General features: G+C 32.1%; 2 protein-coding genes across 3 annotated transcripts; both read left to right on the forward strand.

The window, feature by feature from the left end:
* Positions 1–4,021: 4,021 nt before the first annotated feature.
* On the forward strand, positions 4,022–5,427 carry LOC146933266 (gibberellin-regulated protein 12-like). Its single transcript, XM_085708388.1, has 3 exons — positions 4,022–4,384; positions 4,822–4,852; positions 4,972–5,427. Exons 1-3 carry the CDS (start codon positions 4,310–4,312, stop codon positions 5,151–5,153), a joined length of 288 nt encoding a protein of 95 aa, XP_085564514.1. The 5' UTR covers positions 4,022–4,309; the 3' UTR covers positions 5,154–5,427.
* Positions 5,428–8,258: 2,831 nt separating this feature from the next.
* LOC146933267 (S-adenosyl-L-methionine-dependent methyltransferases superfamily protein) lies at positions 8,259–10,627 on the forward strand. Of its 2 annotated transcripts, XM_085705008.1 has the most exons (3): positions 8,374–8,526; positions 9,000–9,093; positions 9,180–10,627. In XM_085705008.1, the coding sequence occupies exon 3, from the start codon at positions 9,191–9,193 to the stop codon at positions 10,481–10,483; it is 1,293 nt and encodes a 430-aa protein (XP_085561134.1). In that variant the 5' UTR covers positions 8,374–8,526; positions 9,000–9,093; positions 9,180–9,190; the 3' UTR covers positions 10,484–10,627. The 2 variants fall into 2 exon arrangements, with proteins under 2 accessions (XP_085561133.1, XP_085561134.1); XM_085705007.1 differs by lacking the exon at positions 9,000–9,093 and having other exon boundaries at positions 8,259–8,526.
* Positions 10,628–18,193: the final 7,566 nt, after the last annotated feature.

Genomic DNA, 18,193 nt, shown 5'->3' on the forward strand with positions numbered 1-18,193 from the left:
TAGTTGACCCAACATTTTTCTTTTGGTTTAAAGCTAATTTATAATTAAAGTAATATATAAGATCTTTAAAAATAAAGTTAAAATTGTTTGACAATTTTTTATTTTCTTCTAACTTAAAAAAGATGTGTTGATTTTTTACTAAACAAAGGAAAATATATTAAATAAAGAAAGTACAAAGCTGAGGGATATGGACCTCACCTAGAGCTATTAAAAATGGGTTGGGTTAATGGGCCGGTCCATTATCGCATATTTTAGGCCGGGACGTGTCTAAAAAAGTTAGCCCAAAATGCACTTGGTTTTTTTTTGGCCCAAGCCTATCTGGCCCTTATAAAAAAGGGGGTTGGGCCAGGCTGGCCCATTAGGCTTCGGGCCGGCCCATTATCAATATTTCCGTTTAATTTTTTTGTTGAAAAACACTATTTTTGAAAAAATTATCAACTAATTTAAAATTTATTAATAAAAATGAATGAATTTAGCTCAAAATTTTCAAATTCTAAAGTTTATATATTATTAATCTGATTCAATAATCTAGAGTTTAATTAATACTCAATGGTAAAGGTGGATCAGCTACGGGGTTGAGTTTATTAACAAATATTAGAAGCTTGTTGGAATTAAATTGGGAGGTTCGTATTTGCCATACATTTAGAGAAGCTAATTCTTGTGCAGATGCTCTAGCTAATTAACTTGACGTGTGATGGTGTCTCTTCTTTGATTATTTATGAACAATGTCCTGTTCAGATGAGATTATGTTTTTTAGCTGATTATGTTGGTGTTGCAACATCTCATTTAATTAAGCGTTAAGTTTTCTTTCTTCTGTGCTAAGGCCCCATTTGAAATTCTTAACTTTTAAGTTTCATTTGAAATTCTTTAAATTTAACTTGAACAAAATACTTCATAAATTTCCATCATTTTGAAAAAATTTCAAATTATTATCCAAACAATGGAATTCGTATTTGAATTTCCTCAAAACATTACATTACATCAAAATATTCCCCATCTAAACACACTCTAAATGAATGGAAATCCAGTAAATAAACCAAAATGACATGAGACTAATACACGTCCATGGTCCAACCAACCCAACAAAGGTAGTAAATCCTCAATTAGTTCCTTACGAGTGCGAGAGTTATTCTAGATATGTTTGGTTGATAAGTAATTTTGTGACCTTGTTTTGTAAATGTTGAATTTTAATAAGTTATATCTTTGAAAGTACATTTCTCTCATTTAGTTTAGAAATTAATTGACTTCCTTTACACTTGAGTCAGTTTTATTTTGTACAAAATAAAGGACTTTTCACTTAAAAAACGTGTCTGAAAATTGTGCACGCTTAAGAATTGCGAGATTCTATGTCACATGTATATCTTATTCGTGCCCTAATTAATTACTTTGATGTATGAGCTTTCTTCAATGAATTTGAATATTTTGGCCAATTTTATTATTTCCTAAGTTGAATTTAAAATTTATTATGCAAATACATAGTTTTCGATTTCCTTAAGTAAATTTATTGCAAACAAAATGTTTATCCCACCCGTTGGAATTAAATTTATAGATTTGGTTATACACCAATTCTTTAGAGGTCTTGTTAGTGATCATTTAGGAATATTGTTATCCCAAGGCAAGGTAATTGTGAACGAACAATAATTCTTCAAGGGGCAACTTATAACCTGGGTTTTTTTCCTCACGTTTTTATGATTTCTAAAAGTGTCGTATTCTTCAAAAGTTTAATAGTCTTGATTTTGAGAACCTCGAGTAGAGAGGGTAGCATATCCCCTGATGTTGTCATCAACCCTCCTTGTCCCATGTTTCATCTTCAACAACTCCTATTACGAAGATTTTAAGCATGATCATGGCAACAAAACGCAGCAATTCAATTGCATTGATGAATTGATGGGCACTGTTCCCTCCTAATATGTTTTAAAAGGCCTTTCGATAGAAAATGGTTTATCTCTGTTTGTGAAATGGGCATTCAAGGAAGGCGAAGAGGACAAATTAACCTCCAAATCTAGTTGAGATAGGGCGGAAAAGAAATTGTGAAAAAAAGTGCAGGTGAGAATATTAATTAGTATACTTTTGAAAGTTCAAAGTACATGATTTGGTGCATGATCTTGCTCTCTATGTTGTGAAAGAGGAGTTTGTAGCGGTTAAGTCCCATTTTCTTAGATTACTTGAGCAAGTAAATCAGCATTTATCAATTGTTGAAAAAATTTCAATTTGCCATTCTTTGTTCCCCAAGTCAAGGAGTGTGAGAACTATATTGTTTCCCCGTTAAAGGAGTGAATCTTGATAGTGAAACTCTTTTAAATGCATGCGAGTTTTAGATTTAAGAAATTCACTATTCGAGACTCTACATATATACTTCAACTGCTAAATTAGAATACTTTATGTGCAAGTTTTGTTACTCAATATGGATACATGGAGCTTGAAACACTGCCTAAAGGGTTAGGCAAGCTGATCAGCATTCGAGAAATATGTATAACCACAAAACAATCAGTTCTGTCGCTGAATAAACTTACAAACTTGAAGCATGCATCTTCGAAAATTGGGTTTTCATTATTGTGACAATTTGAACCTTTTCTTACCTCTTTATATTTTCCCTAAATAGACTAATAATTTGAAACACGAAAGTCCAATCTGAAGATTAAGGATGAAACATCTGCATATATAATGGGGATTTTCCCAGGGCTTCTGGCATTGCCTGAATGGATTGTAGGTGCTTCAGCCACTTTAGTGACCTTGGAAATTAATAATTTCCCCAATCCTAAGATGTTTTCAGAGTGTCAAACAACAATGTCTCTTTAAGAGGCTCTATATTATTGGCTGTCCTCAAGTGTTGAGTCTTCCAAGTCATGGCATGCATCGTCTCACTACACTATCCTCGATGATTAATATGTTATGGATTAGTTATTTCCGTTAGTTGCTAGCTGCTGCTGGTGTTTGTTAGTTCAAAGCAAAAATGGTAACATTTTATTCATTTACTACATGACAAGGTAGTGATGCAGAGATGACAAAGTTACATTGTGGGTTGAACAGGTCCAACATTCATCGGAGAAGCTTTATATTCTCACTAATTAGGAATAATAATGAAAAATCTTTGTTTAGGTCAGCATGTGTACGTGTTAACCATGGTTTTACATTACATCCCCATCAATCCTAATTGTCTTGCGATTTCTAAAGTAACCTTCATTGCAACCACAACTTAAAGTCATTTAATACTAAGGGCATGTTTGATTTTCTTTCAACAATATCAAATAAAATATAATGTACACAATACCCTCTTGAAGCTGCTCCAAATAAAGGAAAAATACAACGAAAAACTAAGGAACACCACAAGGGAAATACATCCCTCTACAATGATCCTTCAAAAAAGTGCCCGTATTAAATTAGATATTATGTTCATGGAATTTCATTTAATAATTATTAATATCTGTGGATGCACATTGATGTGTTATAAAATCACATAGAACGGTTGCATTTTCCTCAATAAGAATTACTACGTACTCTTGCATGCTTTGCAGTTTGCATTATGCATCTTGGTTGATAGGATAGGACGGTTACATTTTGAGTAAATTAACGATTTATATCAGAATTGGGGTTGAATATAATTAATACGTTTGTTTTTTAGAGGAATTAATACTTTTGATAGAAAGTATTAACAAATATTGATGCGTATAAAATCAAATTTGATATTTTTTGAAGGAATCAAATTTGATTTTATTTTCCTTATAATTTACTAATAAGAGTTTTATTAGTTTTTTTTTTGGAATACTATTACCATTATTATTTTTTCTCAAAGCATGCAATAGGATGCAATTTGGCAGATTTGACGATTGTACATTTCTAACAAATTGACGATTTTATACTAAAATTATTAGCATATTTTTTTTTGTTGGAAAACTATTAGCATTATAATCAAATTTGATATTTTTTGAAGGAATCAAATTTGATTTTATTTTCCTTATAATTTACTAATAAGAGTTTTATTAGTTTTTTTTTTGGAATACTATTACCATTATTATTTTTTCTCAAAGCATGCAATAGGATGCAATTTGGCAGATTTGACGATTGTACATTTCTAACAAATTGACGATTTTATACTAAAATTATTAGCATATTTTTTTTTGTTGGAAAACTATTAGCATTATTCTTTTTTCTCAAAGCATTTATACTAAAATTGGCGTGGATGTGATTATAAATGCTTTTTAATGTCTTTCTTTGTACGTTATAAATATCGATCTTGCTCACAAATGTTGTATCATAGAATACTAGTCATCTTCATCTTCATTTGTAAAGGCTGAAGGATATATCTTCAATGGCTAAAATTTTATATCTCAAGGATACCATTATTTTTGTCCTCGCTTTGGCTTTTGTGATCGATCTTGTTTCTGTGAGTTTTTTCTTTGTTTCAATTTTTTTTTTTTTTGAAGTAGAATTTTCAGTTAGATTTTGTTTTTTTGTTTGCTACAGTGATAAAGATCACTTAAAAAACAATTATAAAAATGATTTTGAGGTTTTTTAACTAATAAAAGAGCTGTAGGCTGAATCACTTTACAAACATGTTAAAAATTGCTTTTTCAAAACGAATATAAACTCTAATATTAAGTAATTGTTCTTAGGACTAAAGCTATTGCCTCATTTGCATTAGGCCTCGGGCCTGATTAGAGATAAGAAATCAGTTAAAAAAAAAAAAAAAACTTCTAATACCTAAAACTATTGATACTAGATTGCATTTACATACGGTCACCCTTTTGAGTTTTGATTTCTTTTGATGCTTGAATTAATTCTGTTTTATGATTATTTTATTGTTGAAATAAAAATACACAGGCTGGTGGTGAGGGATCACTTCGTCCAAACGGTAATAGTTAAAGTATTACTACTATTATTATTTTATATTTTTATAAAATTCGAAACTCTTTGCATCTTATAATTAAAGGAAACGTAGTTGTTAATATTGGATTTAATTACATTTTGCAGAATGTGGTCATGCATGTGATCATCGATGTTCAAAGACTTCTCACAAGAAGCCGTGTTTGTTCTTCTGCAATAAGTGTTGTGCAAAATGTTTGTGTGTTCCATCTGGAACTTATGGCAACAAACAAGAATGTCCGTGCTATAACAATTGGACAACTAAGGAAGGAAAACCAAAGTGCCCCTAATTCATGATGTTTTTGCTCCCAAGCGGCTCATTTGTGAGCCGTGAGGGGTTGCCTCTTTCGTTTTTTTTCGTGTTTACTCCTCTGGTTTGGACTCGAGTATTGCTTGTGCTCGTTGTATCTCCTTTGTTCAGCTTGATTCATTATTATTAACAATGTTTTTTGGTATTCAAAAAACTAAAGTACGGAAAACTAATGAAGCGAATCCAAAGTACCTCTAATTGAAGTTACTTCATTTTTTGTTTCACGAAATATTAGTGTACTCTTGATCAAGCTATTGAATTTGTTGCAATTTTTCTAGCTTTATCACAAGTTATCTATGCAACTTTTGATGTAAAAAGACAATGAATAATGTTAGCCATCTTTATCAAAGAAATAATAACAATGTCAACCACTCTTTCAAAAAATAAAAAAATAACAATGTCAACCATGGATGCCCAAGTTGATTACTAGCAATATCCTCTAAGACATTGTTAGAGGAGAAGACTTGATTTCTGAAGATTCGGTTTTTGTCATGAAACATCACAAAATTCTTTTAACATTGGACGGGTTAAAACCGTAGAGGCCTCAACAACTAAAATAAGATCATCAATAACAAAGCACATGTGAGAAATAAAAGGACATGTCCATCTTTCCACTTTAAAGGGTTCCAAATTCCAATTCCCCATCGCCACCACATCCTGAATACTATGTTCAAACCATTCAAAACAATAAATAAATAAATAAATAAATAAGGAGAAATTGGATCACCACTTCGAAGCCTTCTAACAGAAGAGAAATGGTAAAAAGCAGCACCCTGCCAATTGATAGTAAGAGTTCTTGTACACACGATTAAACACGAGGGACCTCAAGAAGGGTGGAATACCTGACAAGGGTGTTCAATAGAAAACCGCATAACTATACTAACCCAAACTTGCAAAACAACGCGTTTGATTGTGATGAATTCAGACCAATTTTTTATCCAACCGTGCGGTTTGGTTTGATTTGCAATTTTTATTTTAACAATTAAATCAAACTAAACTTAACCGCAACATAATATCATATGTTTCTTATTTATGCATGATAGGTTTTTTATTTTGATGTAATGCAACATGTTAATGGTAAAACTAACAATTATATGACATGCATTAATATTTTGATGTAATGCAACATGCTACGGTGTAATAGTAACTAAAACATAATTTGTTTCTTATGCATAATATGTTTTTTATTTTGTGTTTGTTTTTCTATCAATATATAGAATGACAAAATTATATAAGTTTGAATATAATTTTTTTAGTAAACTCATTAAACATTAAGAATGGGAAAAAATCAGTGACATTTTACAAAATGTAAAACTATTGTAACACTTCTCAGCATTTTCATTTATTAATAAGTCAGACTAGCTTATGGTGGGTATCAAGATCTCTTATCTCTACCTATCCGACTAAGTATCATTGAAAATCCAAACTTGAATCCACACCTAATTAAAGTCAATATTGGTTCGAGCTTATTGACGAGTTCACATCTTGTACAAAGACAAGTGTTTTTACGGTCAACATTGTGTGCATTCACACATTTGAGCCATTGATATATTTGATGAAGATCGATGATCTATACTTAAGTTTAGTATTTTGAATTATAAAATTTAAATATCTAATTTTAGACCGTTAGATCATTGGATTAGACAAATGGGTGAATACAAAATTAGTGGGGTAATAGTCATTTTGGCCCTTGAATGTGTAAGGAGTAGTCTCAATAGTCTTTCAATGTATCAAAATTCTAAAATAGTCATTGATTGTGCGCTTTGTTGGTCAAAATAGTCTTTGAAGCTAAAATAATCTCTCAATACTCACAATAACTTTTTCAATATAGAGGCTGAAATGACAATAAGTAACTACATATAAGGACCGATATGATGATAAATAAGTATATTGAAAGACCAATAAAACAATATTAACAAATTATTTTAATGTCAAAATATTTTAAATAACGAAGTGCACAGTTAGGGATGGGAATATTCTAGGTCGAGTTAGGTTTTGCAAGACTTAAGTCTGGCCTGCCATATTTTTTTAAAGCCTAAGTCTGGCCTGCGGCCTGTCATAAGCCTACTTTTTATACCTGAGCATGGCCTTCTGAAAGTCTGATACGACCTGCTAGTCTGTTTAAAAGAATATATCTTATCAACATCTTTAAATAAGCAATGTGATCTAAGTTTAAATGGACTAGCGAACAAATAGTTCAATTAGATTAAACTCTCTTTTAATAATCAACACGAGGTTTTAGGGAATTCGACTATATATTGTATCATATTTCTATTCTAATTTATAATAATATATTTATATATGAAAAAAATTAATGTATACTAATAAAGCTTAAATTATTGAAAAAGTTTACATACAGTAGAAACTCTTTGAATTAATACTCGGTAAATTAATAAACTCTCTAAAATAATAAATTTGTCTGGTCCCGACTTGGGCCAATGTAAAAAATTGAAAAACTCGATAAAATAATAAGATAATAATTTTTTGGGAGATCCCTTTATAATTTTCGGTCCCAAGAAAATCATAAATTAATAATTCATAGAAACTGAAAAAAAAATATATTAAGAATACATTGAACACATTTGTTCCTCTTGTTTACATTTATTGCACTTCAAAAGTCATTATTGATTTCCAATGCATTTGAACACAGTAGTTACTAATTTACGTTGAGTCCTAAGGTTCGCTGCAACGTAATTCTAAGATGCATAGACTAATTTGCCTTTTTGTTTGGTATGTACAGTATAATTACTTAAAAACTCTTTAAATTAATAATTATTAATTTATCGATAAATTAATAACTCTCTAAATTAATAAATTTCTCCGGTCCTGACATTATTAATTTATAGAGTTTTAACTGTATTTATATTTTAATTCAAAGTACAAAATATAATATAATAATAATAATATTCATATTACTTAAATAGGTCGGCCTAATAGGCTTAAGAGACTTTTTGAGAGGCCTGTAGTCTGGCCTTTTAAACTAAATAGGCTTTAAAAAAAGCATAGGCCTTCTCTATTTAAGAAAAAAAATGTAGTCTGACCTGATCTATAGTAAGCTAGGCCGTAAACGCCTGTATGTCGGCCTAGCATATTCTCATCCCTATCCACGGTAAAATTATTTTAAAATTTGATATAGACAGATTATTACCAACACGACTTTTATCCCAGAATAAATAATATGAATTCCAGTTCCTACTTTTGTTACCTAGTTGCGCATAACCTAACTAAACATTAGACTCTCTCTCTCTCTCTCTCTCTCTCTCTCGATCGAGCACTACCTGTACGAGAAGGGAGTAGCAGTGATCTTCATCGTCCTTCTATTCTCACAGCAAGTTAATATCATCTCAGATAAGGTTTGTGTTTTTTCTTTTTTCTGTATGTTGGAGCAGTGACCCATGTTCAAGGAGAGCGACTACGTTGTGTAACTATATATCATTTTATGTTTCAAATATTGCTTACAAACTGTTCGACGTAATGTCTCTGTTACTAATCTAATTAGTAAGAACAATCAAGTGTCCATTTCTTTGTTGTGCTTACAAAGTGTTCAACCTAATGTCATTGTAAACTGTGCTTTCATGAGTTATTAAAATTCTTAGCACAGCAGACAATGAACTTATGTGCTTGTTGTGTTAAAATGTGGGAGGTTATGTCAAAGTTTAGTTGAAATTAGGAAATATGCCATGTCAAAGTTTATCCTGCATATTTTCAGTATGGACAACATTCACTCATTCAAGATACGTATCCATTTAATAAAATATTTATCCCTTTAGAAAGTTAAGATATAAGGTGATGATTTGATGTAGTGAATGGGATGAATTCTTTGTAGGTGCTGCTGTATTTTTTGAAATTCTTGCTGTTTGTTGATTATGGAAATTTAGAGTTTCAATGTTGACGAGTTGTAAATCTATGGGAATGAACGGGTAAAAACTTGGCTAAATGTTTAGAGTTTTTTGAGGAATAGTTAAATTCTGTATAAACTAACCTAAATTATGCTAAATGTTACAAGGTTTAATCTGGATGTGGCGCAGAGGTAGAGAAGGTTTCAGCCGTCTCCGCCGATTTTCAACGGCAGTGCGACGGTGCTCGGAAGATGAAGGTGATTGGTTCTACGCCTCAGAGTGGTGGGGTTCTGGCTCTGACGATGGCCAAATTGTTCTCCGGTCGACTTCCGGCAAGGGAAATGGCATTGTTTCAGTCATTGCACATCCCTCCTCCAAACCCAACAGAATGCATTGGTCAAAAATGGAAAGATGGTTGCAGCAGAGGTGTGAGGAGGTGCATCCTGGATATGGGGATGAAGGGAATCTGAGGGTGCTTGGATATCAATGGCGGGGGCTGCGTTTCAACGATGTTACTCGCCAGAGCACGGCAAAAGTAATGCTTACATACCATGAAAACAAGCCAGAACTTGTCTATCTTATGCAGCAACCACATTGCTTGGCTGTTCCATATGTGAAAAGTATGGTATCTGCTGGGTTGAGTGCTATTGCCTCATCTAATTTTGATATTATTAGTGCATTGCAAGGAAAGAAAAATATGCGCATTTTATGCATAGGACACGGCGGGGGAAGCTTACCATTGTTTTTGGCAAGTAAAATTCAAGGTGCCATCGTCCACATAGTTGAAATTGATCCCCTTGTTATCTCAGCCTCGATTCGTGCTATGGGGTTCCCGGCTTTTTCACTCATGACAAAATCAGGTCACAGGGAGGTTGCGAAACCTGATATCATTAATGAAGTTATGTGGAAAGGCACCCACGAGAGGATTTGCCTTCACGAAGCAGATGCTGAGGAATTTATAACTAACAATACCAATCTCTATGATATGATATTTGTTGATGCTTATGATGGTGATGATGTATTTCCACACAAGTTATGGAACCCAGATTCGCCATTCCTAAAATCTCTTAAAACTCGGCTTCATCCCAAACATGGCACTGTTGTGGTGAACCTGCATTCTGACTCTGATGTATTGAACCATGATGGATCGGTTCCATCTGAATTTGAGCAAGTTTTGCCAATGGGAAAGTATGTGTCTCAAGTTTGCAGAGCATACAAGGACGTACTTTTAGGAACTAGAAGCTCTTCTGAAGAGAAAAGAGGTTCTGGCATTGCTTTTACTGTTGCAGTTCCTTGGACCTGTAATACATCCCTAGTTGTGTGCAGAGGTTTTGGTAGAGATAATCAATGTTTTAACCGGGATTTGGTTGTAAACACACTCATATCCAAATCCCTTGAACTGGAACATGTTATGGACTTGCCATTCTCTTGTTTGGAATACATAAAAGGCGGTTTTATTCTTGCTGAATAGTTCTTCAGGCTCCACTTTTTATTATGGACAAATGTTGGTTATTAATTTTAATTTTAATTTTATTATGTTTTGTAGTACAAATTTGAACTCTGAACCTTGTTCTCAAACTCTTTCAAGTACACTAACTCAACCACTTGAGCTACACGACTCCGGTGTTTTTAGTTCTGTTATTTATTTTTTTATTTTTTTGAGCAAGTGTTTTTAGTTCTGTTATTTCCTGTAGTTTTTGAATTTTAATTACGTCTTATAGTTTTAAATTCTTTAATTTGAATGGAAAATTGGGGTAAGTGTTGTATATTGTGTAAATGTAAGTCTAATAAAAGAAAGATTTAATTATTCAAATTGACCGTGTAGTACATATGAAGTTTGAAAAATGATCTTGTGAAGAAAAAAAAAACCACGGATTCTAACTTGTAATTTGAAATTCTTCATAATTCTTCCATGTAGACATAAAGTTCAGAAAAACAACCTAAAGGTTGAATTTTCTCATTTTTTTTTAAACATGTTTATGACGTTAAAATATGGTTTTCCACATAGAATTAATTAATTTTTTTGAAAAGTGACAATTTAATAATTATTTTTTAAAGCGTAAAAAACTCAAAATACAAAACAACGGAAACATCGACTTAAAAATTAATTGTGAGTTGTTTTTTTGTTTTTGTTTTTGCAAGACATCTATAAAAATATATAGAAATGATATGCATAGTTTCATTGATTTTATTTTTTTTTTGAACTAAACATGCAAAATTTGAATTTTGTTCCGAGCAAGCATACACTGATGGGTCAAATTTTGTTCTATAATTTTGATAGCTGGCTTATAACATCATACGAACCACCGCCATAAAATTTTAGGTTTTTAAACGAGAGATGAATTAATTATCATACTTATGAATTTCCTAAATAATTCATGATAAACTGTATAGGAAAACAAGATATAGTTAGATTTTGATTTGCCAAACAAATGCAAAGGACCGGAAAATTAGATGTAAAGCTAGGGTTTATGGTTGGACACTTCCAACAGTTAGAAATTAAAGGTGTTACTAAACGGTAATTTATAAATAAGAGAGAAATATGGGGAAACAACCCACGTAATTAATATAATGCATTGGTGTCCTCGTGAGCGAGCTTAGCTCAGTTAGCATGAATAATTGATAATATATGTAATGTCGGGGTTCAAACCCCGGCCACCAAAAAAAATATAATGCATTGGTAAATGATAAACTGTATTTAAGAGAATATTATGTGAAAGATTGATTTCTTCTTAAAATCTATTTTATTATATTAGCAGAAAGACAACCAAAGAAGATTAAAATATACTATGATCGAATATTTTTTGCAAATAAAATTAAAATAAACTCTATTTATAGTGTTCAATAATATTTCTATTATAGTGGGATTGTTCTTATTTTAATTGAATTAACTATATTATTAATTAAGAATTTAATATAATATTACAAGAAGGATATACTAGTTTAATTTTTTTTGAAGTAGTAGAAAACCATATTTTTTTTATAAGGCAAAAGCACAATGACATAAAAAATGAATGGAAGATAGTCAAACGAAGTTGGGATGTCTTGCAGATTCTAGTCATTGCCAGGTGCTCATATATATTATTAAAAAAAGGAAAAAGAAATACAAAAAACCTAGGGGGACATAAACCTAACCCAATAGTCCACACAAAGTGCAAGTCTACCCAATCAGGTGATTTAAAAAATGAAAACAACACCAGTGGATGTCTAAAGTGTGGCGTATGGACTAACCGTCAACATGGAACGAATCCAAGAACCAACAACTCCTTGCAACAATAACAAGCATATCGTCTCTTTCAAGCTAAACAGTCCAACATCAAATAGACTGATGAGGGTTTCTCCTGGCGTATGAATCATCTTCCAACATAGAGGCGATCCAAGATCCATCTGCTCCCAGTCAAAAATACCAAGCCTTCAACGCCATCTCGGGCCAAAACCATCCATTTGAACGCAGCGTCGAGACCCCAAACCGAGTCAACACACGGGAACTTGGACATTTGTACCAGCAACCAATAAGTCTGAATTCAATCGAGGAGGATTGAAACAAATATTAGACTATCCCTAAAAGACAAGACATGCCTGAGTAAAATCAAACTATCTTTTGATGTATGATGTATAAACCAACCGTCAACACGAATAGATTCACGAACCAAGCCCCTACAACAAATCATACAGGCATTAACAACCCTTTCAAGCCCTTCGAACCACACGCGAAGCAAACCAGGTATGAGAAAACAACACCAACAGGACGACAACAAGGTTTTGCAGCAGAACCATAGAACAAACAATACCCAACGAACCCACCTACAAATCAGTGAGTCTGTTCAAGAAAACAGACATACCCTCATGGGTTTTAGAGAAAACCACAAACACGGGAACAACAAGGAGGTGTTACTGGTGATTAACGACCCAGACGACCACCACAAAACCCAGATCAAGCTTCACGGTGGTCTCTGATCAGCAAGTGATAAGCAGACTGCTAACGAGAAAAACTCGAATCGTATATACATGAAACCATAGCAGCCACCAAATTACGAGGACGGTGGCACCAAAATCCTAAATACCCCAAAAGGAGTTTGGGGTGGCGCTGCCGTCAAAACCACGCACGAACCACCACCAACAACAAAGAGTCTAAATTGTGACAAGCTTGGTTTGGATTTTGGAGGAGAAGAACGAAAGTTGTAAAGTCTAAACGCGGTGGGTTAGATTTGGAGCGTTTAGGTTAAAAAAAAAAACAATATTAAAGTCATGTATTTCCTTTATATATAGTAATCGATTTTTTGAACTACGTATTTCTTTAAGACAAATTTAAAACATTAAAAAATTCTAAATTTTTCTAGAGGAAGTATTTCAAATGTTCTAAACAGGACAGCATAAAATCATTCTAAAATTTAAAAGTTAAAGAATAAAATTAAACATTATATAATTCGATAGGTTTCAACAAGGATGACAATGTTCTAGGAAGAGCCATTTTTATGGGTACGTAAACCAAAACTTTGGTAATTTTCTAGAGACGAATAATATATTTAACCATATTGTTTTCCAGAAATAGACTGGTTTTAGTTAATGGCGAAGCGCTTCATGGCCCACTCAAAAAAATTAAAAAATTAATAATTATAGTTCTATTTTTGAGAGATATTAAATAATTTTTTAACGATTTTAGTTTTCGGCAATTTCAAGAGTGACATACGTGATTTTTGCGATGTTTATACTTGGCCTGTTAGCGGAGGTTTACTGTTCTTCTAATTTGCAAGGGGGTTTCAAACCTCCCTTATATTGTCATGTCGAGTTAAAATTCCTCCAATTAACAGTTGTACTATAAAATACAATTTCATAATTTATGGCAGTAGTAAAATATGTAATTTAATTTTTTTTAAACTTTAATTTTGTGTTTATAAATTATAGTTTATTTTGGTGGCCTGCTGAGTTTTTTTGGCTCCGCCACCGGTTTTTGTTTGTCTTTTATTTATATATTTTTTGCAGCAAATTCAAAGCAAACCAAATATAACAAATGAAACTTGATCATATTCATAAAAAAAAAAATCATATTTATCTATTTAATGAGTTTTCAAATTGGGTTAATAAATACATAATTCAAATGACAATATCGTCAAAATTATCAGAATGAATATTTCCACACTTATCTTGGTCTGAATATGAAATTTCCTTTTTGTGTGAGTTATCAATAATAATAATAATAATAATAATAATAATAATAATAATAATAATAATAATAATAATAATAATAATAATAATAATAATAATTTTATAATTTTTTTTGACAAATTATGATATAAAAGTAAAAAAATAAATACAATTATTGTTTTTTGACCGAAGTTACAATTTTTTTGACTTAATTTCCATCTAGAGGAAAATGAAGTCAAATTGATAATTAAAGTATAAATATGTGGTAAGAGTTATTTTTGACTAATTATGTTATAAAAGTTAAAATAAATACAATTACAGTTTTTAGTTTTTGACTAAACATAAATTTTTAGACTTAATTTAAAAATTGGAAATTTGGTTTTGATAATAATGTTTTCACACTTTATAAAAAAATACATTGCCCTTTATTTTATTTTATTTTTCTAATTTAGTTATTAATTGATATATTTTTTTATACTGTTATTAATTGATATTATTTGGGTAAAACAATTTATCACCAAGGAAATTTATCAAAAGAAAAAAAAATAGTTTTGATATCTTTCTTATGACTTTTCTTCTTCTATCCTACATTTTTTTTTATAATAAACCTCATATATTGCTAAACAACTTAAAATCTGGACACTTTTCTAACCAAACCCAATTTGGTCCCATAAGTGACAGCTGGCCATCTTATGGGTCTTCACATTACCCTCGCTCCTGATGTAATCGAAACGATAGTCCCAAAATCTACCATAAAGTGACCTAATCCCAACAATCAGATCTCCCGAATAGTTCCTAGGTGAAAAACTAGCATCTTTACAATACTCAATCAAAACATTGCAATCACTTTCAATAATCGCCCTCAGCCTACATCCACTTCCATAGCTTTGTAGATCTCCATGACCTCAACCACCATTGGATTATTAAACCCTTCCATCTTCCACATATCAATTGCGACAAGTTTTCCATCAACATCTCTAGAAAAAAGCCCCCAAGCCCTAAAATCCACCTCTTCGAGATTAGCATCACAATTAACCTTAATCCAATTCAGATCTGGCCAGGACCAACCCCTGTCACCCACCAGTGAGTAGGACCTCTGGGCACGTGACTTGGTGATTCTCCAACCAAGAAGATGCAATCTGGAAATCCATAATACTTTGAGCAGCTACACTGATGATTCTCGATTCAGGTATGAATTTATTCTAAAAAACAATTCGATCCCGAGCATGCCAAATCCCATAGATCTAAGGGATGCAATTTGAATAAAAGTCTCTTCTTGCATGTCCTTAATTACCCTGCATAACCAATCCACAAAATCATCCAGGTTATCCTGAGAAAAACGCACCCCAAGCTGGATCTAAACCACACTTGGAAAATCTCTAAACACATGGTTAATAATCTCAACCTCTCCTTGACATCTAAGGCATAAAGGGTCCAAACATATATTTCAAAACTAAATTTTGTTTAGATTTTGAAAAATCTTAAAAGATTATAATCTCGGTTGAGATCTTATTTGGTTTTGTTTTGGACGAAATCTTATTAAGGTTATAAACCTACTTAACTCTTCGAAGTTTTTGCCTATAAAAGCGTTTTATACCCAACAAATAAAACCAATCTCTCAAACGCTAAACCTACTTCCACCCTTATACTTTCCCTATCATCACTCATTCATGGATTCCACCTTCAGCCTAAGTGTGACTCCTATAGAATCAACCGGACCTATCTCATCAAACATTCCTTGTTTTAAAGATATCATCTCCATTCGTTTCATTTACACTAAATCAACTTTTTGTTCTACATCCAATATCAACCCAAACCCTATCATCGATGACTACTTCATGTTTCCATCCGAGATCTTATGCAATTATAATGCACACGCAACCATGGATCCCTATTTCAACTTGTATGACATTTTCCAAAGGGTGTCGACTCGCATACCGACTCACATACTAGACACAGTTCTATATCGCATAAGAGATTGTGCTAAAGAAATGGTTGCTTTGAACGTTGAAGGACGTGACATATTGGAGATGAAAGTGTCACTTCATGTTAACTCAGACATTGAAGAAGATTATCCTTTTGAGCAATCTCATCGTAATTTTCATGATCAACAAAATGAGGATTTGCTAGATGAATTGGAAGATGATGATTTGCTACATGAATTGGAAGAAAATGAATTGCTACTGGAATTGCAGGAAGATCATTTTGAGCAGAATCCTCATAATTATAATGATCAACAAAGTTTGGATTTGCCAGATCAATTGGAAGATAATAATGATTTGTTAGAGGAATTGGAAGAAGAAGATCGATTTGAGCAGTATCTTCGTAATTATAATGATCAACAAAGTGTGGATTTGCTAGAGGAATTGGAAGATGATGATTTTCTACATGAGCAGTATCCTCATATTTCTAATGATCAACAAAATGTGGATTTGCTAGATCAATTGGAAGATGATGATTTGCTAGAGGAATTGGAAGAAGATGACTCACTCCAGGAATTGGAAGAAGATCATTTTGAGCATAATTATAATGATCAACAAAATGTGGATTTGCTAGATCAAATGGAAGATGATGATTTTCTACAGGAATTGGAAGGTTATCATTTTGGAGAGTATCCTTATAATTATATTGATCTACAAAATATGGATTTGCTAGATCAATTGGAAGATGATGATTTGCTAGAGGAATTGGAAGATCATTTTGAGCAATATCTCCATGATGATAATGATCAACAAAATGATGATTTGCTAGAGGAATGGTCAGATGATGATTTGCTGGAGGAATTGGAAGATGATTCTATTTCTTCAGATTCTATAGATCGATGTTCAATTTGTTTGAAGAAGTATGGATCAGAGAAAGAGCTCTTTCATACAAAATGCTCTCATGTTTTTCATAAAAAGTGTATTAGCAAGTGGATTGATTGCTCATCTTCTTATTCTTGCCCATTGTGTCGACGGGAGATAAAATGAATAGAGAATGAACAATATATGATTTTTTTTTATTATAGTATCAGTACATTATTGTTCAATGGCCTTTAGCTAGACATCACATATGAAAATTGTATTTGTGCTAAAAAAAAAATTATATGCGTAGGTTTATGGATGGAAAAGTTCTTACTATTGTATTTACTAAACAATATATTTTCATGTTATTAAAATTGTTGACTTATGTTATTTTTTTCCTTCCTATAGAGATAACCAATATAACCAAGATTTGTTTGTAAAAACTTTCATATTCAAATTTTTGAGCTGAAACATGTTATATATAGATTTTCCAGTTTGGAATTTAAAAAAGGAGGTTTTAATCTTGTTACTAGTTTGTTTACCAGAATATTAATGTGATATATTCTAGAGTCATACTAATTTGTGGTAAAAAATTAGTATGTATGGTTTTGCGGGTCCATTGGTATTTTATAAGCAAATGTTGATTGTTAGTATGTAGTTAAAATTTCTCTTTTCCTCAAATTCCTTCATGTAGTGTCCAATAATTCACCCATTTGAGCTAGACCTTGATTTTTCGCTGTTACTTTTGAATCTTAATATTGTATATTATTGTTTTGAATTGTTAGTTTTAAGGGTAAATTAGTGGTAAGTGTTTGTTATTGTGTAAATGCAAGTCCTGTGCAATTTTTTCCTGTGCCACTTTGTTATTGTGGTTTAAGATTGTCCTGGTCCACTTTGTTATTGTGCCAAAGAATATGAAGAGAAAATACGCAGTTGCAAAACTAGCAAAATTCCATGCATTGCTTCCATGATGATCAAAATATCACACTTGATGCCTGCAGTAAACCTTAAAGCAGCACTATATTTAAATCATGGTTTAAAGAAAATTTTGCAGAAATATCCAATGTTAGTCCCTAACCGGTACTAAATTTGGCTTTCTACATTCAAGACTTTACACTCCCACTTATCCGCCATGTGGTTATCAAACTTTGCTTCTGCAAAACCTATAAAACCAGCACGTGGACTATATTGGTAATTTTGCATGCAAATCCTCCAAGCAATATAAATGTGTCTTGGAATACTTTTCATTTTCC

Source organism: Medicago sativa, chromosome 4 (genome assembly GCF_051527215.1).
Source record: "Medicago sativa cultivar Bolivia chromosome 4, Bolivia_mono, whole genome shotgun sequence".
Classification (NCBI taxonomy): Eukaryota; Viridiplantae; Streptophyta; class Magnoliopsida; order Fabales; family Fabaceae; genus Medicago; species Medicago sativa.